This window comes from Perca flavescens, chromosome 10, assembly GCF_004354835.1.
Source record: "Perca flavescens isolate YP-PL-M2 chromosome 10, PFLA_1.0, whole genome shotgun sequence".
NCBI lineage: Eukaryota > Metazoa > Chordata > Actinopteri > Perciformes > Percidae > Perca > Perca flavescens.
The window spans coordinates 23,585,017-23,611,639 of NC_041340.1; the positions used below are offsets into that span (position 1 = coordinate 23,585,017).

Consider the following 26,623-nt stretch of genomic DNA (forward strand, 5'->3'; position numbering starts at 1 on the left):
AAGCAATATTCACAACACTCCATCCAGCAAACAACTTGTTTAGCAACTCACTGATGCTTTGCTAATGCACAGCGCATGGACTCTGCGAGAGCTCGACAGGTGACTCGAGTACATCAGATGAATTTAAACACAAAGTGACAGAACACACTGTTGAAGCCAATTGTGAGCAATAGGGCTGGACCCGAATACTTACACTTTATTAATCTTGTAGTAATCCCCTGTGGAGTGGCTTGTGTGTCCTCCAGACCAGACTTTGAGTCTCTAACGTTTGTTTACCTGCACTGAGGCTGAGCGGTCACTCAAACTTTCCCTTAACACTCATTAGCCAATGGGGACGCACCCCTGCAAGATCCGCCCACGCGAGATATTTGTGTCAGAATTGCAAGCAAAAACTCAGGGAGCGCAAAGGAGAAAGCTGGGAGCATGACTACAAACGTGATGGAGAGAGCAAAAGACTGATCATTGAGAAAGAAGCAGAGGGAACTGTAAACAAAAGGACATAATATAAAACAAATAAAAGACCAATAGTTTACAACTACACAAATGTTTTGTTTACAAGTTTTAAGTTTTACCTTTGAGGTGACAATTTTTTTGCTTGAGTTAGTGTTTTTTGTTTAATACTTGAGAAGTTTTGCTTGGAATTAAAGTCAAAACTAATCCCATACAAGCTGGGCAGAGAAGCTAGCGGCGATAACAAGTGCGGAAATGGAAATCTGTTTCGCGTTTTTTTCCCCATTGTGATTCGGCCAGAAACTTCAACATTGTGAGGCGAAGAGATCGTTTTGGAATATAAAGCTTGGATATTACATTTCCTTGGACTCTTGGGGATTTATGAAAATCAAGTTTTGGTCCACTTTGTACCACTTTGTTGCTGAAAGGACAACAGGTATGCATGCACTCTCGGCTGCGCAGATTACGGCTAAATTTAAAATTATTTATATTTTAAAGATTTAATGCTTTAAAGTTATAAAAACGCTCATGAGTGCAAGTTTTATTGAGGTTACAGCGACGCCCCCAGTCACAAAGTGTCCCGTTGACGAGACGGTGATCCTTGAGAGGTTAAAAGTTTATTAATTCTGAACGCGTCTGGCCTGTCTATTTATATTGCACCAAATACGACACTGCTGCACTCTCTTGTGAAGTCGTTTGGATGAAAGGTTCTCAAAATAATCAAAATGCAAACAAACACAGAGATTCCTGCCTTTATTAGAGATAATAATATGTTCCGAAGCTTCGAATATTCGATGCTCATTACTACCGAAGCTTCAAAGCTCAAAAAATGGTATTCGGACCAGCCCTAGTGAGCAATGATTAAAAGGAAGTTTCAAATGCAATAGTCCAGTAGCAGACCATGCCAAAGCATCCAATTGTTCATACAGTGGTGTGCTCAATGTTTCAGACAAATATAGTCCTACCTTCTGGTCTCCACCTGCTTTGAAAGCTCTGTGAAAAGAAGAGACAGGGGCAGCCATTAGTGTATGAATGTGTGTATGAATGGGTGAATGAGAGGCAAATTGTAAAGCACTTTGTAGTAAGGTAGAAAGGCGCTCTACCAACGCAGTCCATTTACCATTCAAGATAAAATCCCCTCCACACATTTAAGATACAACACTAAAACACTGTAATTTTCAAATCACAAAGTCTGCAATGTTTCAGTCAAAAGAAAAACTTGTGTTTGAGATGCCATCTTCACATTTAATTTCCTTCCAAAATACTGTTTTATAGTTTAGTAGTTCATTTTGAACATGTAAAAAACAAAAATCTACCTACATACATAGAATTATATCAAATTAAAAATGACGGATAAATAAGGACATGTACTTCTCCGCACAATCTTCCAAAATTATTGTAAGTAATTCAAATAATAAATTCCCATGTTCAAAAGGTCATAAAGTCCTACCCTATCTCCATTTGTATCCTTTAGTTAAATACAAAACAATGTTATGCTTCACTTATTTATACATCTGTACATACACGTACACCGTATATCTACCCAACTACAGCTCACATAAATACATGCATACACATAGACACAGATGCATACATACTGTACATGCATACACACACTAAACTGGACAACATACAAGTATATTATTCAAGCCTAAAAAACACAACAAACACTTTTAAACATAACTACGCAAGGATCTTTTGCTTGTATTACACATTCTAATAAATTTAAATTACAATGACAAAATCTATAATAAATGAGTCTGGTAGGTTACACATATACAATTATCAACCTCATAGCACAAAGACTAATAGCTGGAATCACACGTAACATTTTAAGTGGCTTACAGAAGTGACTTCAATTATAACTGTCTTAGTGGAACAATATTTTGTTTACAAAATGGGTCCTTTTGTTGTAGTTTTTGCCATGCTTCCCATTAGTTAAGACAACATTATAAATACAAGCTTTATTGCTTGAATAGGGAATTACAGGAACTCCGCTTGAGATCGTTTTACAAGGGGTATGCAAACAAGTGATCAGACGGGTTTTAAACAGGCCGAGTTTAACCCACTTATCTAAAATCACTCACAGATGGCTGAATAAAAGAGAATGCACTCAAAATGCCCATTATAATTATCCAGTGCATCATAAAACTACATGGGCACACATGTGCGACTGAACCAAGACATAGCCCTGCAAAATACGGTTGGATTCAGGATGCTTCACTTTTGTTTTCAAATCTTAACATGTGGTTTAGATAATTGTGTTCAAATGGACTACTTTGCTCATATTGAATTGTTTGTAATGCCAAATGGACTCTACTGCAAAGCGATCTCAAGCAAGATGGTACAAGCCATAGAAACGATGGGAGAAAAGAACCAGGTTGTAAAAGTTTTCCCATTTATAAACACCAAAACCTCACTACTTTTCACAAAATCTTGGACTGTCTGCAGATTCACCCAGCCAGTTAAGAATACTGCAAATGCGACAGTGTAGTACACTTCTTAACTCTAATCCCAGGATTCACATTACTGTTGTGTCTTTGCTGACTGGAGCCACACAGCAGACGGTTCATTAAAATATCGGTACACATTAAACATGAAGGCACCCAGCTTTACATTGCCGCTGGCTCCTAAAATAACAAAACATAAAAACTACTACCATCCCCCTGCCCAATGTTTGCATGCAACAAAAAGCTACAACAGGGTTAAGCAAGAAAGAACCAGCCCTGCAGTCACCCTTATTGTTTCAGGCTACAGTCATACACACAGAACAATGGACAGTGCTTCCTGTGACAATGAGAAATTAATAACCACTCATATCGTTGCCTGCTCAACCAGTGAAAGAGCAATGTTAAAGACAGGAAGACTACAGGGCTGTATAGATACAGAGCGAGAGGAGTGAAGGGCAGGCATACTGACATGTCTGTGTGTGTCACACTTCTGGGAAGACAAATCAACGTGACATTCATAGTGCTTCAACTCGCCTTAGCCCATCATTTGATGAGTCACACTTAGATCAGGCATATGGGGAATGTGTATGAGAGCCGCAAATGTGGAGATCATTGGGTCATTGTTTCATGGAACAAGTTAGTTTGCTTGATCAAGTTTGACTTGTGCTGAAACTGAATATGCACACCATGAGATCATTTCCTGCACCGTGTCATCGGTCACTTAGCTTAAGTGAGGCATGCTAGGCTTTCCAGCTGATGTTAGATAAAGTCAGAAAAAAAATAATTCTCCCATGATACTGTAATCAACTTTGCACACATCACTGACAGACTCAAACCACAACTCTCTCTAGCCAATCCCTGCAGACAGTGAACATTGAAATATGGACCTAGTGTGTCCCTCTAGCTGCTACATTATCTTCTTTCTTTGACAGCCATATTTTTTTTTGATTCCACTAGCTATAAAAGGCTCTGGATACAGCCTAAACTTTTCTCATAAAAAAAAGAAAAGACACCAAATGATTATTGGTGTTGAACAAAATGAGGCCCTAAATCAAAAAACCAGAGACCATATCTCATCACTGTGAAGCTGTCCTCCTCTCTTGACATAAAAGAAACTGTGGATGGCAGCCAAGATACGAATAAATAAAACTGACAATAGCTCTTCTCTGAGAAGTATTTCAGGAAAACAACATTTGCTTGTCTTACAATAAAATAACAATAGGAGAGGGTGAGATGAAAAGAGGAGACTGGGGATTCATGGGAAGGGAGTCATGGGTAAAAGAAAACAAAGAGTGGAAGAATGTGAAATGTTTACAATAGTTGGACTCCACACGGAGATGAGAAATAAAAAAGGAGGCAAACCACAGAATGAAGTAAAGTTTAGCTGATGTTAAAATGCGGGCGTATTATAGGCCTATCAAAACATTACAGCACTGCCTGTGAGCTAAAGGTAAAAGAAGAAAAAAAAACAATGTTTTATTAAATACGTTTGTTTTAAAATACACAGTATTCATATTTTCTGCCATTCACATTCTGTTTTAAACAATATTCCAAACACAAAGTCACAGTTGGCTTTGGTATGTAATAATACCCCTTAAGACCTATCCAAACCCCAATTTCATCTTCCTTCCCAAGAGAAATCCTTACAAGAAAAAAAGTCTTTAACCTTTCAGAGAAATAACTACAGCAAACCTTGAGTGTAATGAAATGTGTTATGATAACACACAAATCATATACACGTGTGAAATAGCAGAAGTACCAGTGTATAGGTTTACATAATTCATTTTCAGGTTTTGGCAAAGCACACCTGCCAGACACAGCAAGGATTCTATGAGGCTTTACCTCATAGAATCATCTCATCCCAGGTTGAAAATATGTTTATGGGCTATGTCTTAACAAGGTGTCATTAAATCATCAAAGCCCAAGTTTGAGTTGTGAACGTCTGTTAGACAGGCAGGAGGCACATATGGCTCAAGGATGACAACTGATCCATCCCTCTGCGGAGAGCATGACATCACTTCTCTTGATTCTTATTTCCTCACCACAAAGGCCAACGCGATTCTCCTTATTCTCCTTTCCTTTTCCACTCTGAAAAACCCCACCCAGCCATGACTCTACTGCTCGCTCTACCTCACACTCCTTTTAAGGCATTTAGTAGGTTGAAGTGTATTACGTGACCTCTTTCTGCAGGAAAAAAAAAATAAAAAATACATGCAACATCAGCAATGTGTCTCGTTGGCAGCATGGAAAACTGGAATCGCAGCTCTTTGATTGCAAAGAGCATGGCCTTTTTGAATAGCTCTACCAGATACAGTAACTCTTTTCATCTCTGGGCATAATAATAATCTGCTGAAATATTTAGTAAACTAAATATTACAAGATTGCAGTGGTGACACTCTACAAAGCCTTGGTATCTTACTCCCCACCTCAAAAATCTGCCTTTGATCCCCCAAGTTTAATCATCTCTGTACCTCCAACCATATCTCCCTCTCATCTTTCCTCCATTATTCTCTCTCGTCCTACTTTCAAGCTATTCTAGTCAAACTAAATTATAAACTAGCTTACTCTTTGCTTTACTTCATTTTGGGATTTAGCAGAACACATTATGTCTCAATATTGAAGTCAATAGTCACTGACAAATGTCACAAAATAGTAAAAGAAAACAAATAAAATAAATGAAAAAGCCGTTGTACATCACACACACACACACACACACACACACACACACACACACACATACACACACACAGACACACACACACACACACACACACACACACACACACACACACACACACACACACACACACACACACACACACACACACACACACACACACACACACACACACACACACACACACACACACACACACACACACACACACACACACACACTTTAGGGATCTGTGCAGAGACATCTACGTTTTATGAATGTGAGAGGAGCCAGGCATATGTAAAGCAATATGCAGCAAATATCACCATGATCTCAAAGTCTGAAATTATTTATTATTGTTTGTTTATGTTCTGGCTGTTTACTTCTGGAAAGTCATATAAAACGACCTGTGGCTACAGCTGTTTTGACTCTCAAGATAAGTGAACAAAGAAGATTGGTCAGAACTTAACAGCCAGGTCTCTTGGCAGGAAACTAAATTAACTAGATATGAAAATAATGGAGTTACAGCTCTGATCACAACCTCTTTACTTTTTGATCATAAGTAGTCCCATGACAGCAGCAAGGCTCATCTTTATTATTTAACAAGTCAGAAGCTTCTCATTTTCTGAGGGCTTTCGACTCTTAAATGGTTAGGGTTAGAATCTTTTTATTTTTTTTAGAATCTTTTTCTTATAATTAAGCTTCCGATGAAACATTTGGCTTGTACTCTGCAGAAATACATTATCAGTCAGACATTTCTAGCATGAGTTGTGTGACCAGGTATGAGTGCCGCCTGGTTGTGGGTTATGCAGTCCTAATTAAAATAATTCAAGCAAAATTAAACAAAATGTATGTTCCTGGCTCACACTTAAGAAGTTGTCTTTGATCTGAAGAAAGAGTTTCTTTATTTCATTTTAAAGCTGACATACTGTAAGGCACCCATGGTTCCTCTGAAACAACTACTAACCCGTGCTCTTGCTTCTTTCAAATGATATTACTGTAATACAGAGATAGAAAGAATTCAGAGGGCATGTGTTCTCTTGTTACTTTAATTAAATAATGTTGAGGTTTTTAACCTAGATTTGAATCAACATCAAAAATATATTGATTGATGATATTGCTGAGTTATGGAGTAACAAACGTTCGTGAAACTGAAATCGGCAACACTAGTGCCACCCCTCGAAACGCTCTTTTGTAGAAAAAACAACATGGGACATATATCAAAAACTTAATATTGATAACCTAAACATGCTTTGCACACTCCCAATTCTGTGAAGATTGGATACAATTTGTAGAAGGAGTCATAAAAAAGCAGTTGCAATTTGAAAAGATACGGGTTGCACCTAGACTCCAGGAAAATCATTTTTCTTCTAACCTCATAGTTCAGGATTAATGAGCAAAAGCATAAAGTGCTTTATAAATGACCATATGGTAGTGCTATCTGTACCAAAACCAAGTTAGTTCTTTTTTTTTTCCTCATGGACTAACTTTTCATCAAAATCTGCTGAAATCTGTTCAGCAGTTTTTGAAATATCCTGCTAGCAACACTAAGGGACAAAGAGACAAACGGGATTGAAAATATAACCTCACCGGCAGAAATAATTACTTTTTTGAGAGCTTTTCCGAGTCCAACCCTAAAACTAAGCCTTGGGGTGAAATAAAATAATGGAATGTGTGTGAGGATAAGTTTAATACCAGTGTGTTTTGTAACCATCTGTCATAGTGAGTCAAATTGCAAGGACATTATAGTATTTATCTCTCCGAGGAATGAAGGGGATAGGAGTTTTTGTGTTGTTTTGTGCCGCTGCGTTTGACCGAGATAGAACATAGGGGTGAGTGATCATGTAGTGTTTTTGTTACGTTATGCGTTGCCTGATGACTTACTTGCTGAGAGTGAGGGTGAGGGAGTCTGTTGCTGCTCTGATCTTGTTTTGTGCCTCCACATGGGTCATGTCTTCTGCATTGGTACCACTGATGGACACCACCCAGTCTCCCACCCCGACACCAGCTTGAGCTGCCTTCCCGGCCGGGGTCAGCTGGAGAGAAGAAAAACCCAGGGGACAGAAGGCAGAGAGAAGTTAGAGGTACATGTGGACAGGGTTTTCACAGGAGATGACGGATGGATGTGGATGAAAACATGTCTTAACAAGCAGCTCCTGGGGCAGAAGGGCACCAATAATAGTAACCTTAAAAAAATAAATCACAGAGATCCTTTAATTGGCCAAATATATACATGTTATGAACTTAACAATTCTGCATTATTCGTATTAATCTTGTATCTTGTTCTTTCAAAGGATGGTATGGGATAATCACAACATCTCAAAGCACAAAGTACATTTTTAACAGTATAAAATAACAAAAGATTAACAAAACATTGCCGGTGCAACACAGATGTCTCTAGGTTTAAATGAAGAATTTAATCTAACTTGCTTTCTCTAATGTCAAAGTATGTTAAAGTATAGGATTTAAGATGAATATACTTTCATTCCCATTGTATTGTGAACATTTTTGTGTTTGTTTTTAATTACTTTTGACCCGTTTGTGGGCATTTGCCCTTTAATGACTGATTGAGTGTAACACCTTGGTTGAGATGGGCGTATCTTCAGGTAGCCAACGCCCCTCTTACGCACAATCACACCTGTTGATTCTTAAGGGCTTCATTGCCCACTCTCTAAGGACTCTGATGAAGATGTAACCCTACATCGAAACGTTAGTCACTGTTATGCACCTTAAGAAATAAAACTATTAAGTAAGAAGATATGTGTTGCACCGGCAATATTTTGTTATTTTATACTGTTGTGTCCTGCCTTGGTTGCACCGGATTGTTGTGGTCTGCAGAAGCGCAGAGAACTCGCTTTTTTACCTACATTTGTAACACTTTGCCTCCATCTCACCATTTCTTTTTGTTATCCTAGTCGACAGGTCATGTCTCAAAAAGAAAACATTTTTGAAAAGTACTTAAAATGTCACTTGTGTGACTAAACTACCTACAGTTATCTCATACATATCAGCAGTTCAAAGCAAAATGCAGGAAATCTAAAACATAAAAAAGTCATGCTCTGTTGACTTTGTTGCAACGTCTGTCAACGACACTTAATAATCAACTCAGGGAGTCTGTGTGTCTGGGTCTGACAAGCCAGTCAAGATATTTCACTCAACGCTATCGGGAAGAGGCATTATAGGTCATCATGATGTCATCAGCATATGATTTGCTGCAGATGTGAGCATGAAAGGATCTCTTGAAAGCTGCAGACAGGGACCATATGTTACAAATAACATCATTTACTGGAACAGCCCCTCCAGACAGGTAAGTCACTGACGAAACAATGACATCATCCACAGGCCGTCACTGCTGACATATTGAGTCAGGGCGGAGGGCTGGAGTCTTGTTACAAACAGAACTTGACATCGTCTACATAGGTAGTAATGGTTTTCTACATGCACACAGTATTTCTAGAGGACATGGCAGAAAGTTTAGTCTAATATACAGAGCAGAGATGCCAAATTGTGTTAAGTAAGGGCTTAGTCAGCTTGCCCATGCAGCTTAATGAAACTTAAGACGTGCCAAAGTCTCAGATAACTGGAGTACAAAGTGTTCAGCATCAGATAAGTGAGCGGGTGCCAGGATTTCTGGCAAAAAAAAAAACTATTAGGATTACTCTCTGATGTCATGGATCCCTGCAAATGGTAGCTTGTCAAAAGCTCAGAGGACTCAGCGGTTCAATCGATAGATTTCTGCCATGTTCAGCTAAGATATCGCTCTTGCCGCTTTGATTCTGCACATTAAACATAAACACTTGACCTGACTTGTGAGCGGGGAGGTAAAATGCTCTGTAAACGGATGACAGCTCAGGCTGAGATACAACTCCCCACCCCACAAGACAACAAAGTTAAAGCCTGCCTTGAATCAAAAAACGCAGCAAAGCTAAAAATAGGAAGAAATGCATTCCTTAGGGGCAATCCTAGCTACACTTCTTTTACAGTCAATTTCTAACATCACTTTAATTGCCTTGGATTTGCACTCACTAGAAGCAATTAGAGAGGTTAAGAAATAAATCATTTCTCTAGTTTAGGAAGAGCTTTAACGGTTTACACTGGAGAACAACTAGAACATGGACAAAATATTCTGAAAAGAGACACAGCCAGGACATGCCACTGAGGTTCACCACAGAATCATTTTCATGACTATACTGGATTGTAACACTTGAGCACCTTGTCATTTTTACCTAAATAAAAACAAGCATTTAACAACAACAACAACAACAACAACACATCCAATGAGCCCATTCACACAAGAGTGCAGATCGGGCCGGATTTTTCTGTCCGAGCCCTGCCCGCGTCCGACAGAGCAGTAACCGAACCCGACAGGCATTAAGATATTTATGTCCGAGCCCGACACTCATACTAATGACACATGTAAGTTTGTTTGTGTGGAAAGCCCGCTTTTATTATTATTATTAAGCAACTGTAGGAAGGCATTCGGAAATGTCAACACATGAGCGCATCAGCGCACACGGGGCAACAAGCGCACGTTAACACAGGCAAGCAGTTTTAAATTTAAAATGTTCAATGCCTTATCGCGCTGATGTGACCGAGCCCGACGCGGACCTGAACATCATTTCTAAATATCGGTCCGAACCCGGCCCGTCAGGTCCCGACGGGCTCGGTTCGGGTATCCATCCTCTAATTCACACCAGCAAAAGGGGATCCGGAAATTTGTCGCATGGTTGTGTGGCGGTGGGTGTGTCACTGAAATGGCCCATTTGTGTGACCTCCTGGTGTGTCCTTTAACTCCCCAAGTGTAGCACAAGTAGACTTCATATTTCACAATTACTGTTAACCATCAGATCGTTTATAGATCTCGACATTTCCGACCGCACTTGAAGGCAGCTTTCATTTCACGGAGAAAGAAAAGAGATGGCGGGACTGTGCTTTGTTGTTGCAGGGAAACGGTCAGCTGTTACACCAACTCCTGGGCAGTTAAGCGCTTGGATTTCGTTTTTTTACCCTCATAGCGTTTTAAAAACTTTCTTGTGGTAGCGATAGAGGCAGAGATGTTTCCTGTTTATTGTACGGAACTCTCACACCGCCTCAAATAGTCTGATTGCCAATTACATCGCTGGCCACTGCAGCGTGACGGCGGGTTGCGTTTCTCTAAACGTTACATCGGTTTCAACTTTTTCGCCACACGCCGCTGCTTGTTTCCCCCCGGCTCCCCACTGCATTCTTAACGCACTACCCCCCCATGCAAAATGAATTGGCAGACCTGCATTTTCGCCGCACCGTCTGATGGCCAACGCGTGACGGCTTAGCCACAGAAGCCCAGTCAATGCCTCTAGGGGGCTGTAGTTGTTTATCAAATCTTAATCAATCTCCGTTGAAATAAAGAGGTGTTAAACCGTTACTAGCCAGTGCTGTAATAGATACCTCAGAACATAAAAAAAAATTAACAAAAAACCCTATCACTGTGTATCATCTTTTCAGAAAGAATAATAAAAAAATGTTTTATGAGAATTTAATTGAACAATGAAAGCTAATTGCGAGTCAACTTTGAAGTGGGGTGGGACTTTGGGTCTGTGGAAAGAGCACAAATGTATCCTATTTTTAATAAAACAACATGGGAATTAGACAGGTAAACTATGAATAAATAAGGAATGCGAGATCAAAGGGAATGCAAATGTTTTATACAGAGCACAAGGGGTCACTGAATGGTTTGATGAAAATGATGAAGTAGAAGTAGCAGAGACTTGGAGAATCTCTACCAAGGAGCACTGAAACTGGTGGCCCAACATCCTACAGACATTTTATGTTGGTTTTGCTATCGGAATGTAGTCAAAGATTATTTTTTTTTTAACTAAAGTAGACCAACGATTTAAAAAAAAAAAAAAAGAAGAGAATATATGAAGTGATACAGATTGTATATGTACGTGCATGTGTAGTTGTGCGAGTTGAGTTTCTGATGGACACAGACACCTGCGCTCCTGGCTCAGGTTCAGAGGGCAGCTGCTCCCTCACTTGAGAAGGCCGCAGTTATAAGTTGCTGTGCTCAGACCTTTGGATGGTAGGGGGGGCGGACGGAAACCCTATACCCCCCCAGCAGTTTGTCAATACGACCAAGGACAGCGGAAAAACATGTCCCTGAAGGCAACACACTGCACTGTACCTGACAGCAACCAGGAATCTAATACGATGGAGCGGTCGTGATGTAGCATAACCTCACGTAGCAGCGATACCACAAAGATGGCTTTTTGATTTGGCCATTTGATTGATTCTGACACAAGTAACGAACGAGAGGCAGTCTCATCCTGTCATAAAAGATTTTGTGCGCATATTGTTGTGCGCATATTGTTAAAGTCACACTATGGGGATGACGTTGGTGCAACTGAAGGTCTGCACGACCACAGGGTTAGCCTAACAGTTAGTGGCGTGTTTCAAGGCTTTTTGGCAGAGCACAGCAGCAGAGCTGCTTTGGTACGCTATCAAATTTCACAGCATGAGCCAACTTTTCAAAATGCAACGTCTTGAATTCACCTTTGAAGTGCTCCCCTTGACTGGCTCTACAGGTGAGCAAAGGCCTCATACTCGCTCCGGGGCTGGCTACTCTTGTTTTTGGTTGAACTAATAATGCACTAAAAGTTTATCTACAGCCGTAGATATACTGGCCATGTAACTCTGCACCCAGCTCACTTTTATTCTTTCCATGGCTATATGGGGGTCGAAAGACAGTCTGTCCTTACATCACTCACACAGCACAGCTGATGCAAAGCCATAAATATCCCTCTGAGAAATGGAAAACCAAACCTGCAAGTATGTGGTCCCCCTGAAACGACTGCAGTGGAACACCTAGCACTAACTCACCTTAAAAACACTGCTGCACTGATCACAACATAGGACATTCACATAGCCTCACATAAATGCCCCCCTGCGGGCAATCTATCAGGAAGTACTGAATTAATAATTCAGCCCTCTAACAAGATCTCTTTTCTCTGAGTCTGTGTATGAGAGAGGGGGAATGTTTAAGAGTATAAAAAGTGATAAAGCAACAGATGGCCTACGAGCCAGACGGAGACACACGCAGAGAAACAGGAATATAAGACTTGATGACATCCTGCTGTGGTGGTGGAGAGACGTTCACAAATCTCCTCACTCGCTTATTGACTTGACATCATCTGCAATTTCCTCCGAACATTTGATTTCAGTGTTGTGGCATGTGTTTGTCGATGGAAACCAGATGGTGTTCAGGAAGCTTGGCTATGGTATCATAATCTTTATGGAATCACGATGGCACGAGATCTGGGACAGATATTTGGAGAAACTCCTCAGGACGAGTTGTACGGCTGCCCCAGAATGGGGTAGAATTAATTGAAACGCCAATGAAACTGTGTTACGACGACATCTTGCTTCCTAAATTTTTATGCTTTTCCTTTTGAAACCGGATGGTGGGGCAGACATGCGGAGAGCGATATAATTTTACCTAAGTATACCTCAGACTTCTCAAGGTCACGCAAGTCTAGAGAAATTCAAGAAAAAAAGTTGCCACAAACTAAGGTTGTTTAGAAAAGGGTAAAGACACAAGGCTGTTTTATGGTGCTGCGCAGGCTCCACGCAGAGCTTTCGCCGTGGCCTACGTAAGTGGCCTGATGTTTATGTGTGTTTGTTTGTTTGTTTGTTTGTTTGTATGTGTTAGAGTGAGGGAGAAGTGAGAGAGTTACAGCAATTAGCTTTGGAGCGAGAGTCATAGTGAGAGAAACAAAGTGTCTCCCCTGTGTTTTCTGACCACGGCGGGAAATCTGGAGCAGGAAAAGTTAACCTTCTCCTTGATTTCATGTTGTTTATGGAGAAGGAGAACAAGGAAATGAGTCGGGGGGTGGGGGAAATGCCACGTGTAGTTGTAGATACATTTTTCAATAGGTGCACGTCAGGCTACAGCGTAGGGTCCGGCGTAGACGCAGAGAGGTCTGCGGCGGTACGCCGTAGATTTGACGCACAACCATAAAAATGCCTACAGTCGGCTGTTTCTGGAGGCAGGATCAAACTCAACAAGTCAACTGACGGTCTCAGTTTTCTGCCTGCATTTTCAGCTCTCATAGGAGGAGATGCTCGTGTGAATTAACTAACCTAAGCCAACTATTTCACTAATCAATGAATTGGTTTGAGTCATTTTTTTATAAAAATAAAATACACAGAAAAATTCTCTAAATCCAGCTTCTTAAATGTGAATATTTTCTAGTTTCTTCACTTCTCTTTGGTAGTAAACTGAATATCTTTGAGTTGTGCACAAAACAAGACATTTGAGGAGGTCATGTTGGGCTTTGGAAAACCCCAATCAACATTTTTTCACCATTTTATAATATATCGAGAAAATAATGTATGGATGAAAAAGAAAATAATCGTTAGTTGCAGCTCTGCTAAGCAGCATCCAACCCATGTTCATTCCAAGCTGGGAGGAGGGTCTACTCTACTGACACACACGGCTGTGTCCAGTATGACTGGGTCAGTTAGAAAGGGATAGAATAGCTTTTCAGTCAGTCATACTTCCAGAGAAAGGCGTTACTTTCTCATTATTGCTATTTTCCTGAATGGCATGGCGAAAGGGTCAAGAGCACTCGGTTCAGATTTCACTGGTTAGACGTTTTTATACATCTGCTAACACAAGGCTAAGAAAACAAAAAGTTGGATATTAATATAAATCAAATCAAATCAAATAAAAGTAATGTACATATTTTTTCAGCTGATAAATGGGTGTGTACATATTATGCTACGGTCAAAAAGTTATTTCTTTCCTCTTTCACAGTGACTTAACAGTTTGTCTTGGCATGGGCTCCTTTCCTCTGATCTCACTGGAAAAGTATTCCAGTGAGATTAGGGGAGTCCATCATATGCAAGAGAAAAGTGAGTGTGGAAGGCATATTAGAGACCGAAAGGAGACAAGAGGATTGTCTGTTGGCAGCGACAGGGTGGATACGAGAAAAATCCCAGGAATGCTGAGAAAGCATAGCTTTCCAGGCTCGCAGACAAGAGGAGGAAGGAAACAAACAAGAGTCTTCATAGAACACACACACACACACACACACACACACACACACACACACGCACGCACGCACGCACGCACGATGTGACAATCTACATTAAGACCAACTCCAATTAACTAAATAAGCACGAGCTCTAAATAAATCCGGTTTCAACACTAACTGTCAATTAATCTGTACAAAGACACTTCAACACATTGACCTTTCAGGAGTTATCGCTTGCAATCTCTTTTCCTTACAGAGTTTTAGTGAGCCTTTTGTCCCATCACTCCACATGCTCTTACGGTGTAATCGCTTTTAACCGACTGTCTGGGTTGAGATGCTTATCTCATCCGCTACAAACCAGTAAAGAAAGACCACCCATTAAATTCATCCAATGTAAGCTCAGTGAGTGCAGGCCTGACTTTTCTTCCTATTACTAAGGCATACTGTATACCTTTGAGGTTTACATCCCCTGGTTGGGCCGTTTTCATCCTCTGCGGCTGTGTGATTCACTGTCCAGTGTTTTATGAGAAACGCAAGGAGAGCCAACAGGCTCTGAGAAGTAACGAGAGGAAACCGGTCACATCTTTATAACTCCTGTACCCTGTGGCCTGGTGGACTGCTGGAACGAGCCACACAGATATTAGCCACTGACCAGTCGTTAAGGTTCCAATCTTAGCAGTACAGGGTTTTTTTTTTTTTTTTTTCTCTAGAATGGGAGCAATTATTTTTTCACCAAGCTGCTTAGACAAACCTGGGTCTAGCAAAATGTATGGACAGACTGGCGGGGGAAGGCTTTGCCACACAGAAAACGTGAGCCATACTTTTCGTCAGCGAAGAAAATAAAAACAGCACCTGTAATGTACCTGGATTGCAGAAAAACTGGCCTTCTGCACTGGCTGATTAGTCAAGATAATTCATCCACAACTACCGACACACCCGCTGACATTCACCCTACAAGTACGCCTTGCCAATTCTTTTTTTTTTAAAGATACATTTTTGGGCCTTTCCGCCTTTATTTGATAGGTGAGAAAGGGGAGAGAGAGAGAGAGAGGGGGAAGACATGCAGGAAATCGTCACAGGTCGGATTCAAACCCTGGACCTCTGCGTCGAAGCATAAGCCTCTCAGTATATGTGCGCCTGCTCTACCCACTGAGCCAACCCGGCCACACGCCTTGCCAATTCTAGACTGAAATTCCTCTAAGTCAACTTTTATATCTCCCCAAAAATCTCTCTTTTTTGGACCAGTCGTTCAATGTTTTTTTTTTTATACATCTGTTTGTTCTTTTATGGGTAGAAGAAAAATGTTTCTTGCCATGAATCCAAGGGGGAACATTGTGTTTCTGACTGCGATGCTGCCAGAGTGCAGAGCAGATACAAAACATGTACCGACAAGGCTGGTGATAACTGCTGCCCTTTACACAGGATTACATCAACTCTAATACACACCTCAATGCAATGCTACTAACAACACACAGTAGGCTCTTCTTTAGACCATGCTAATCAAAAGCTAAATAAAATATTCTTAGCTTTTCATTTTAAAAGTTATAACTTTCTTTCTGGCAAAGAAACTAAGAATTCATAGTGTTTGAAAGACTATGTGGGGTAACCTTGTGAGGACTGACCTGTATATAATTACCTATTGGCTAATAATGAATCCATCTAAAATGGTAAACTGCAAATATTGAACATAATTGATGATGTAATAAATGTAAATCAGTCTCACATTTATATATCACCCCAGCCTCTAAGGTAGCAATATAACAACGTCAGTGGGGAATGAGTGCATAATAGAATGTCAGATCTGTATGCGCAATAGCTGGCAGCAATGTTGGAATGATTTTATGTGTGCGCATGCGTGTGCGAGTCTGTGTGTTTGTTAGGCAAAGCAGCAGTGCACTTATAAGGCCTGGAAAGTGGTTGCTGCTCTCTTTAATAGCTACAGTAGTTTACCGAGTGTTTACAATTCATTCAGTAAAGCAGTAGTGGCCTAACATGGAAAGTACAAAGCACTGTGAAACAAACAGCAGCATGTCCATGTGACCAATTATTACTATTAATCCAAAAAGGTACTGCATTGAGACGTTGAGACTGACTGAATAAGAGTTGGGATATATAAACCCACCATATAAATGTGATATGAAATGAGCACCACAGTCTACAGACAAAATCCTTTACTATGCAAGCCTAACAAAAGATGATGCATATGCTCAGGTGGGGTCATTATGTGGAGACTAGTCTATATCGGCGACGACTCATTTAGGGGATTGCTCCGGTGCCGCCGGAAGATCCGCCGGATTTCCCTTATTTTCGACCGGATGTCCCTCACCTTCTGCTTTCTTTGTGTTGGCATTCTAAACTCCGGTGGATTTATGAGGACTATGTTTAACTGCTCCTCAGATCTCTGCAGGGTAAATCCAGACAGCTAGCTAGACTATCTGTCCGATCTTAGGTTTCTGTTGCGCAACAAAATCAACTTAAGAACGAGCACATGTTCCACCAAAACAAGTTCCGTCCCGAGGCTATTTTGCAGAGGCCCCGTTATTAGCCCCAGTTATTAGCTTAGCGCCACCCAAGATGATTGCGATTGGTTTAAAGAAATGCCAATAAACCAGAGCTCGTTTTTCTCCCATCCCAGAGTGCTGTGTGGACTAGCCAGACTACGTGGACACCAAGACTACTGAACATTGACAAAAACTTGTAAATAGGCTTTTATCTAGAAGCTTGGAGGAACAAAATGGATGATCCTTCATGCAAATCCTCAAGTAGAGTGCAAAGACATCAGTGTTCACAAATGCAGATAAGTACAAAAGCCAACTCCAATAACAAATAGTTTCTTACCCTTGACACGGTGAGGGGCATGCTGAAGTCCTTGCCACCCTGCAGCCTGAAGCCCCAAGGCGCTGGGCCGCTGAGGGTTACAGAGTATACGTTCATAGCCTTAAAAAGAGAAAAGGAGGAAACAGTGTCATAATTAGCCAGAACGTCTGGAAAATGTCCTTTTCTGCTTTATCCAAGCTGCTTAGCTGCTGGTTGCCTGTTTTTGTTTCACACATTCCACACAGAAACTGACACTGAAGTTGTTTTCTTTCAGAGTATACGGTTAGATCTTGGGAAAGTTCTGTTTTAAGAATAAGCATGTTACAATAATCACTTTAACATAGCTTACAAGACGATAAAATACCAGATCTGTTGCTGGGACACAACGTCCCTACATTATCAACATAAAGGTTGATATATCTTGCGTTATAATCTCAGGTGAACATTCATATTAGGGGTCCAATTCAGAATGATAAGTAAAAGTATACTATAATGCAAATGAGTAGCATCAACGATCTACTGGACAATAAGAACAGAGGCAACATTCAACGGTTATCTTCTTTCTTTCAGTGTCAATACAGCAAAAGCATTGTATTCTAACTAATAATAACTCAACCATTGAACTAGTGAACTACAATGAAACATTGGCCCATTTGCCCACAACATACTGTACAAACTTGCGGTGACATTTTTGAATATTTTACATAATTTGTACAGATGCAAAACCATGAAAACAGTGTGAAACAACTTCACCGAAACTAATAAGACACAGAATGGCAAGTCACCAAATAACCAGGTAATTTTAGGAACCAAAGGCAACTTGAGACGTCCGGCTAGATCACTTGCGCATTACAGCTGTCCCTCTGTACCTGCACCCCTAACACACCTCTTGCTCCTCCTACTCAACCCTACCAGGTGTCATTGCTTTTTGTGACCCACAGCTAGTTTCCCAAGATGCCACCATGCAAACCTACCTGGTCCTTAAGGGCTGGCCAATAGCCCAAACCTGAGAGAAAGCTAGAGTCAGTAACCTAGTGCAAGCAGATTCTGTTGGCAAAACCTACCCCCGACACTGTCTGTGACACAGGCAGGCCATAGCCTCTCCTCACTCCTCAGAGACTATATAAGGAATGTAAAACTACACCAAACTATTTCAGCCCAACACCCACATGAGTCACAGAGAGAGAGGGGGGTAGGAGAACGGAGAGAGGTAACGTCAACTACCCCTATATTCTGGCAAAAGTCTACAACATCAAAGTCGATGGATTTTTTTAAGTGTACTTGAGAAACAGCAGACGGCCGCAACTGAAACAAATTCTACATTCCTTATGGAGGGCATGAAGCACAGTAAAACCAAACCAGCAATTATATTTTAACATTAAGTCCTTAAAGCAACAGAGGAGCTCAAATATAGCAAAAAGTAAAATAGGGCTCCTAGATAATAGAAGAAAATAGCAATATGGTCCTTGTCAAAAATACTAAAAAGCAACCAGCCAAGCACCCCAAATACCCCCATCCACAAAACCTGCAAATCTGCTAATTAAGTGGAAATTAATTTCAGTTTTTAAATTTGTATCTATGTTTGTTTGTAAGAGTAATTGGATTGGATTTGTTTACTGTAATTTTTCTCATATTATACCTCCTATAGAGAAGTCCAGGAACCAAGAAAATCAATTATAAGACCGACAGCTTGAGACAATAAAATGAAAGACTCATAGCACCTACAGGTAATGGAAGTTAGATTTTACTAGTTTTTTTTTTTAAACAGATTATAATAAGACAGTGAAAGTAACAGCATTAATCTGGATGTATTTCAGTTACACCCTCATTAAGCCATCAACCTATATGCTAGTTAATGCCTGTGGTAGCCTACTCATTCAAGTGACGGTGTCCCTGTTTATGGTATTGCTATTTATAATCTATGGTGTCACTGTTAATGTTTCTATAGGGACTCGTACTTTTAATGGGAGTGCTGTATATTATCCTCACATACACGAAACTAAACGCTTATTTCCACGCAATTATGAGCTTATTAAGCTTACTTTTAAGACTCTACTTAAGACTGAAGAATGGTTAAATGCATACCTTAAAATATAACCTTTAAATTCACAATAGAAGCATCAGGAAGGGACACGAAAAGTGGCTAGTTAGTTTACACCTCTACAGACCGACGGTGGTTCAGAGCAGCCAGCCAAAACTATAAACTGCACACTTAGGAGCACAACACTAGCCCATACAATGACTGAGACTGTGAAAAAGTTCGCTTTAAAAAGTTACTCCACACACGAAAGAATGCATTCAAATGTTTGGACAAAGAATACGCTTACCTCTTGTCCCTCGCTGTGTCCTTCAGACATCACGAGTGAGTCTACTGGATGAAAAAGTCAATCGGCAAGTAGGCTAACTTTCGGACTTCCTTAAAGCGGACGTCAAGAAGCCACCGTGGATCCCCTTGGTGAGCAGCAGGATCATCCCTCAAAATCTTTTAGTAGGACTCGGATGGTACACGTCACAAGTCACGTGGGCCGCTGCTACATTTCATACCACGTCCATGTTTCATACTCGGGCTGTTAACCAGAGGAGGCCGAGCTAATAAATCATAATGACTTTTAATGCCACTTTAAAAAACATTTATTTTGAAAAAGTCAAATGCAGTCAATACATCAAGTCAGTACATCAATGTACAACATTAACGAACAAAAAAACAGAAAGCCATCAATTCCCTTAACATAGGCGTGATAGCCAATCAAAAGAGCTGCTGTTAAATGTGTTTATAATGATATTAGCTAGCTAGCTAAGTGTCCACTGGCAATGGTGAAAAAAGTATTCAGAGCTTTTACTTGAGTAAACGTAGCAATACTACAGTGTCAAATACGTTGTTTGTAACAAGTAAACGTATTGCATTCAAAACTTTACTCAAGTAAAAGTTAAAAAAAAATTTACCAAAAGTAAAGGTAGACTACTCATTATGCAGAATGTTTGTAGCTGTAAAGGGGGGAGCTAATTTTTATGACTAATAGCCTACTGCTGGGTAGCTTAACCTTTAATAATGCCTTGGAATTTATTTGTCAATTTATATTTTGTATTTATTATCATCAGTCTACAATCTGTAAAGTAACTAAAGCTGTCAAATAAATGTGGTAAAAAGTAAAAAGTAAATTATTTCCCTCTGAAATGTAGTAAAGTAGAAGTATAAAGTAGCATAAAATGGAAATACTCAAGTACAAGTAACTCAAAATTGTACTAAAGTATACTTGATTAAATTCCACCACTGGCCACAGGTGTGTACAACCAACTACTATCATCGATGAGAAATGTTTACCTTTACCTCTAAAGGTAAAAAACGTTTCTCGTCTTATTTACATATCTCGTCTGTTTGTTTTAATGTCCTGCATCTATCTGACAGCTATAGTTACTGTTACTTTAATACATAACATATATTGAGCTTTAAAAAATGTGATGCATAATAAATAGTACAAGATAGCTCCACCTCACCTTGACCGGCTACACTGCACAAATGCTGGGTCCCGCTTTCTGAAAAAAGGCATATTTTATAAAGGGTTTCAATTATTACAAATGGTTTTGATAATAATAAATAGAGCATTTAGAACAGGCATAGGCCATTGGTAGGAACAACTTGAAAATGCCAAATTGTAGAAAGAAGTGTCTTCTTTACAAGGAGTCATTATGCAGTACAATTGCTTTTGATACTTAGATTAAGCTAATCTACATATGACACCACCCTCTAAACATACTAAAAAGTACTTATTTTACTGAGGTACACAAATGTAAGGCTATACTTTTATTTGTAATGGAGTATTTTTACACTGTGTTGTTGCTACTTTTATTTAGGTAATGGATGTATGTATACTTCTTCAATACTGTTGCTAGATAGGCTATAGATGTACAATGTCTTGTTTGTCCTCTATTTCTCTATCACATTAGAACTATACTTTATTTTTATTGACAACATTGGCACACATTATTTCTCAGACAACAATAACTAATTAGGCCTATATATAACTAAATAGGAGTTAGCAAGGCAAATGTAAGGTGTTGATGTACTGTATGTGTGGTCTCACATTGCCAGACCTATCTCCACCATGAATGTATTAAGAGAACAGATCTCCACAGTGCTCTGTGGTATTTTAACAAGTAGAATCAGAATCAGAATCAGAATCAGAATTAGATTTATTGACCAAGTATATTTACATACACAAGGAATTTGACTTTGGTAGGTTTTATAGACAAATAGTAATATAGATATATACTGTACAATAGAGACAACAATATACATACCGGCACATATCAACATAATATACAAATATACAAATTTGACATAATATCAAGACAAGTACACATGGAGTGGGATGTACAGTGCAAGTGTATAATGCAACTGTTTTTAAATATTGTTAACTGTTGTTAAAATGTTCTGCTGAGTTACATGTTGTGTATGGAATGTATAATATGTATCCTTATTATTGGTATAAGTAACAGCAACGTTTAATACATCACTGATACTGTAGTATAGCTTTTGATCAAATGAATCTCAAGGCCTGGTGGGTGACCTAGTGACTAAAGAGATGCAGCAGATGGCCAGCAGATGGAGACAAACTGCAACAAAAAGGAAATGGTACCCTCAGGGTGCTGCCCTGCTCCATCATAACCACAGTGGTTGAACAAGTGAAGAAATCATGAATCATCAGTGAGGGCCTTAAGTCGAAGCTTAGATTGTTTGTTACAGATAATTTAATTGTTTGCCCTGTTGCATGCAGTAGTCTACTTGGAATAGCTGATAATCGAGTAAAATATTGAAGTTGTTTGTATAAACGTTGCAGAACTGGTGGCCTAATTTAGGAGCTTTGACGTTTGCTAGCTAGCGAAACCTACCAAGCTCAGTTAAACTTGTAAACACTTTTGTGAAAGATGGCTGACAACGGCGCACATCCGACTGAAGAGGACCCAGCCGCAGCTTTCCTGGCTCAGCAGGAGAGTGAGATAGCGGGCATAGAGAACGACGGCGAAGGGTTTGGGTCTCTGGAAGAAGCGGAGGTCGTACAGCAGTCTCAGCCGGAGCCGGTGGCCAACTATGGCAAGTTTGTGACTGAGCTAATGTCAGCTTCGGCTCGCAAGCTAACGAGCTAACTAAAGCTAGCTACACACCGACAACGTTACGTTAGTAATTTCACAGCACGTCCTCCTGACGTTAGATATGTTAAACTATGTAGCTAGCTAGAATTTTACTAACACTGATTACGACCAAGCAAGTATAGTAACGTTAACGTTATATAGCTAGCTAGCTAGTAGTAACTGAGCTTAATAATGTTAGCTAGCTAACTGTATACACCGGAAAAACCTGTCAAACATATGACTGTCAAAGCTGAAGCGATAAGTGCCCAAACAGGTGCTGCTGCATTTCTGAGGTCGTAGCTGTAACGTTAAGGTTTATCATAAGAACAATGTGACACTGCCGTAGTAGCGAATATAAGTTGATAAGGAAGGAAGGGTAACTTAGCTAGCTAACTGGAAAACTCCAAGTAGTCCATTCTAACAATAAACTTTGTTTTCTTGTAACAATGTCAGACGGTTTCGGTGAGGAGCCTGCTACAGTGAATGGGGATATGTTTCAGGTGAGATATTATATTATAACCGAAGTCTATCTCGTTGTAGGCCTATGTGTGGTTGAGTTTGATTCTGAACACCGTCAAATCATTTAATTTACTTTCCCTTTTATTTTTTGTATTGGCCTTCCTGTATGGTACGTGATGGTGTAATGGATTTACCATCTACCCGATATTTGGATCAAATAGCTTAGGATAGATGTTAATTTAAATGTTTAATGTCCTCTAAAAGGAGTCCAATGGCCCAACTGACAACTATGCAGCCATCGCCCAGGTGGATATTCAGAGGCAAGAGCCAGAGAGTTTACGCAAGTGGAGAGAGGAGCAGAAGACACGCCTTGAAGCATTAGGTGAACAAAGATTGGCAATTAATAATACTGTGTAATGCACTTCCTACTCTGCAACTGTAATTAGCGCACTGTGGTTTTCTCATTTTGTTACGTATCTTTTTGCTGTTGACCTTTTTAAGACAAATGGTCAGTTCTTTTCCTCTATTTTTCCTCTTTTGAGGACTCTCTTGACTATGTTGTTATCTGTTGTTGCTCCCTAACAAGACTCAGCATCAAAGGCAGCAGAGGCAGAGTGGAGAGAGAAAGCCAAAAAGGAGCTGGAGGACTGGCACGTACACCAAAATGAGCAGATGGAGAAGAACAAGGCCAACAACAGGTTAGTGTCTATGGCCTCTGTTAATGTGCAGAGAAGTAACAGTTGGTTTATCAATATGATGTGAGATGCTGTAGTCACTATGCTCAACACATTCTATTCCCATTCCCAGTGTTGTATTTTGCAGATTGTAATTTTTCTTCTCAGTAGAAATCACTCAAAATGTAGTTTTTACTGTATATGTCAAGTCCGATGCAATGTGTGGCGACAGGAACACTATATTAACAAGACTCGATCACATTGTTTGATGCTAGGACGGATGGTCCGAAAGGGGCAGGCTGATTGGTAATTGGTTGGTTGTGGAGTGAGATTGGTTAAGTTAGGGGAAGAATATCAGGGTATGCCAATCAGGGGCAGAGTGGGGCAGGTCATGCCTTCGCCCGTCTCTTCGGACCATTTATTCTAGCATCAACCCTGTAATATTGGGTGGACTTGTAGCTATTCTGTCAACTGATTTTGTTAATGAAAAATGTAGTAAATTAAAGCACCAAAGGATCAAATGTTGGAGTAATGGACATAGTGTAGCAGTTTCATCTTTAAAAGTACTGATAGTATTGCTGATTTAATTTGTTTATTGCTTATATACAGACAGCCTGTCTACTACTTAAAAATGGTTATTGTAGTCTGGTTGCAGTCAGTGATGTATGTTATGCTTACAAAAACATTGCAGCCTTTCCTTTTCTTGACTCGAGCTAACCCCCGTTCTTTTCTCACACTTTCCAACAGACTCTGTCCAAGTCTGGCACGGTATCACTCTGCATCTATGGCTCTAGTTTTGGCCAGTTTGTCCCCCTGTTTCTGTGAAAGTGCTGAGAGACAATCCTCTGATGAGATATTAGTCTAAAGCTGTGTGTCCAGTTAGAATGCCTGGAAAACCAAACCGGAAGCTGGCTAGCTAGAAGGAATGCAAACAACAGGGAGCAAATGTCACAGTTTTCATCCACGCCACAGCCTAGCACCAAAGCAGTCTGGAGTTGCCTGAAATGCTTCGCCGTTCCAAGCTTGTTTATTGGAAACAGTGTACTACAGTAGACGGAAAGATTGTATTCATTAGTCTATTTTTTAAACCTTTTATTTCCACCTCGTTAGAACCGTTTCTCAGTTGCTTACATAATCCTTTTAATGCTGGCCCTAATTTGTCTCTGCTTGTTGTTTGACACTGAAACTGTTCTCCTTTCTCCTTATTTTTCCTGCTTTCTTGGCCTTGCCTGCATACTAGGATTGCTGACAAGGCTTTCTACAAACAGCCTAACTCTGATGTTATGGGCTTTGTGTAGGTTTAGAATTCTTATGCTTTTTAATGTTGTATGCCCTACCCCAGGAATTACTAGTTGATTTTCACCTCATGCATGCCAAAGCACTAAATTACCTGTCTGTTTTTGAAGGCCTAATGTGATATTTGTTCAATTTTAATTTGATTGTTACGTAGGCCATATGTTGTTACAAAGTTGGTATGAAGAAAGGCATGAAGTTATTGTGTACCTTGTGCATGGTGCTGTTCATGTGATTGAACTTTGTGGTAGAGCACCATGCTTGGGTCAGATGGGTTTGCTGTTATGGGAACTGTTCGGAAGTCCCTCTAATATTGCAACTCGTTCATATCTTCCTCTGGTCTCCCTCCCACCCTGCAGAGCATCAGAGGAGGCTTTCCTGGCTGAGAGCGACGGCGACAGTCCAGGATCTGAATGGGAGCGAGTAGCCCGTCTCTGTGACTTCAACCCGAAAACCAACAAACAGGCAAAGGATGTTTCTCGAATGCGTTCGGTCCTCATCTCCCTCAAACAGACACCTCTAGTTCGCTAGAGAACATTGCCTTTTTCAGTTTTAACCTCACATCGCATCAGAAGAGTTTGTATGCCCTTTTCCATAAAATTCCTGGTACGTTTATAACCTTTGAAAACTTCCCGCCTTTCTTGACGATTATTATATTTATAATAACATACTTAACCCCACTCTCTTGTGAGAAGATGGACTGCTCTATTGTTACGACACCCTTTGGCTGGTCAGTTTTATCACTGCGATACTTAAGAAAATATTGTTACTGTGTTTTAAACAATTTCTTTCCCCTTTTAACTTATAAATTATTAGGTCAGTTTTCTTGCATGCCTCTGCCAATATTTTGGATGCACAATTTTGAGTTGTTTTTATAAATTTGCATTTTGGTCGATGTCAAACACTCAAGTTCTATTGCGTATTAGATTGTAACCACTTATGCCTCTCATCAATGTAAAATGATCAACACAAAGTCTTTGTTCACATTCGTTGTACTATGTTCCTGATTACCATATTTAACTTAACTTAGCATATTTTTCTCTTTCAAAATGCATAAGCTTGTGGCCTTTTTGATGTAGCTCTTACTCCAGTTTGAGTATTTAGCCAGATGGATTTCCTCTTTAATTAGGCAAGGTTTCAGCAAAGAAAGAAAAAAAGAAAATCACAACCAAAGATCTAAATTTCACATGATTAACGGTTTGTGCGATTTGTCATTTCTCTATATTTTCTCATCAGAAGTTTTATGCACCATTATGTTTTTTAGATTTTTTTTTTTTTTTTTTTTAAACAGTAATCAATAAGGTGTCAATTTCAACAGTAATGTCTGCACATTGTTTCACATGTTGCCTATTCGGACATAAGGAATACTGAAACAAGTGAATGTTAAAGGGGAACTGGAAAATAAAAACAATGGAGTATGATCACCGGAATTAATTTGTCCTTACATATTTTCCAGCAAAGACTGTTGCCATCTAAATCCCTGGGCATAATCACTTGAATCCCAGTTTGTCCAGTTGATGTGTGAGGAGTTCAAATCTTGTGTGGCCCGGTATAAACACTCATCCTTAGATACTCTCAGGGGGGCCTTGACTAACTGCCACTTTGCTTGTTTGAAAGCCATGATGTCTCTCTCTCATGGGTGGGCCAAATTCTCTGGGCGGGCAAAGCAGAGAAAGGGGA

The 26,623-nt window shown here is 40.0% G+C and overlaps 2 protein-coding genes across 7 annotated transcripts in view; one reads left to right on the forward strand and one right to left on the reverse strand.

Moving 5' to 3' along the window:
- pdlim7 (PDZ and LIM domain 7) overlaps positions 1–19,875 on the reverse strand; it is a 34,784-nt gene extending 14,909 nt beyond the window's left edge. Inside the window, exons 1-4 of one of the 2 annotated variants that reach the window (XM_028588614.1) lie at positions 19,715–19,875; positions 17,409–17,507; positions 7,441–7,592; positions 1,416–1,443 (exon numbers count right to left, since the gene is read on the reverse strand). In XM_028588614.1, coding sequence (XP_028444415.1) covers positions 1,416–1,443; positions 7,441–7,592; positions 17,409–17,507; positions 19,715–19,744 — 309 coding nt within the window. In that variant the 5' untranslated portion in view covers positions 19,745–19,875. Of the gene's footprint in view, positions 1–1,415; positions 1,444–7,440; positions 7,593–17,408; positions 17,508–18,361; positions 18,478–19,714 lie in introns of those variants that run through there. The other variant, XM_028588615.1, reaches the window with a different exon arrangement.
- A 2,126-nt stretch (positions 19,876–22,001) lies between these two features.
- cltb (clathrin, light chain B) lies at positions 22,002–26,373 on the forward strand. Of its 5 annotated transcripts, none has more exons than XM_028589885.1 (7): positions 22,002–22,479; positions 22,971–23,017; positions 23,241–23,358; positions 23,563–23,674; positions 24,398–24,418; positions 24,891–24,944; positions 25,303–26,373. In XM_028589885.1, exons 1-7 carry the CDS (start codon positions 22,314–22,316, stop codon positions 25,472–25,474), a joined length of 690 nt encoding a protein of 229 aa, XP_028445686.1. In that variant the 5' UTR covers positions 22,002–22,313; the 3' UTR covers positions 25,475–26,373. The 5 variants fall into 5 exon arrangements, with proteins under 5 accessions (XP_028445686.1, XP_028445687.1, XP_028445688.1 ...); XM_028589889.1 differs by lacking the exon at positions 22,002–22,479 and adding an exon at positions 22,515–22,791; XM_028589886.1 differs by lacking the exon at positions 24,398–24,418 and having other exon boundaries at positions 22,003–22,479.
- Positions 26,374–26,623: the final 250 nt, after the last annotated feature.

Coding starts and splice junctions, on each gene's coding strand:
- cltb (XM_028589885.1), top strand. CDS start 22,314: ATGGCTGACAACGGCGCACATCCGACTGAAGAGGACCCAGCCGCAGCT. Junction 22,480..22,970: donor GGAGCCGGTGGCCAACTATG/GCAAGTTTGTGA, acceptor TAACAATGTCAG/ACGGTTTCGGTGAGGAGCCT. Junction 23,359..23,562: donor GACACGCCTTGAAGCATTAG/GTGAACAAAGAT, acceptor CTCCCTAACAAG/ACTCAGCATCAAAGGCAGCA.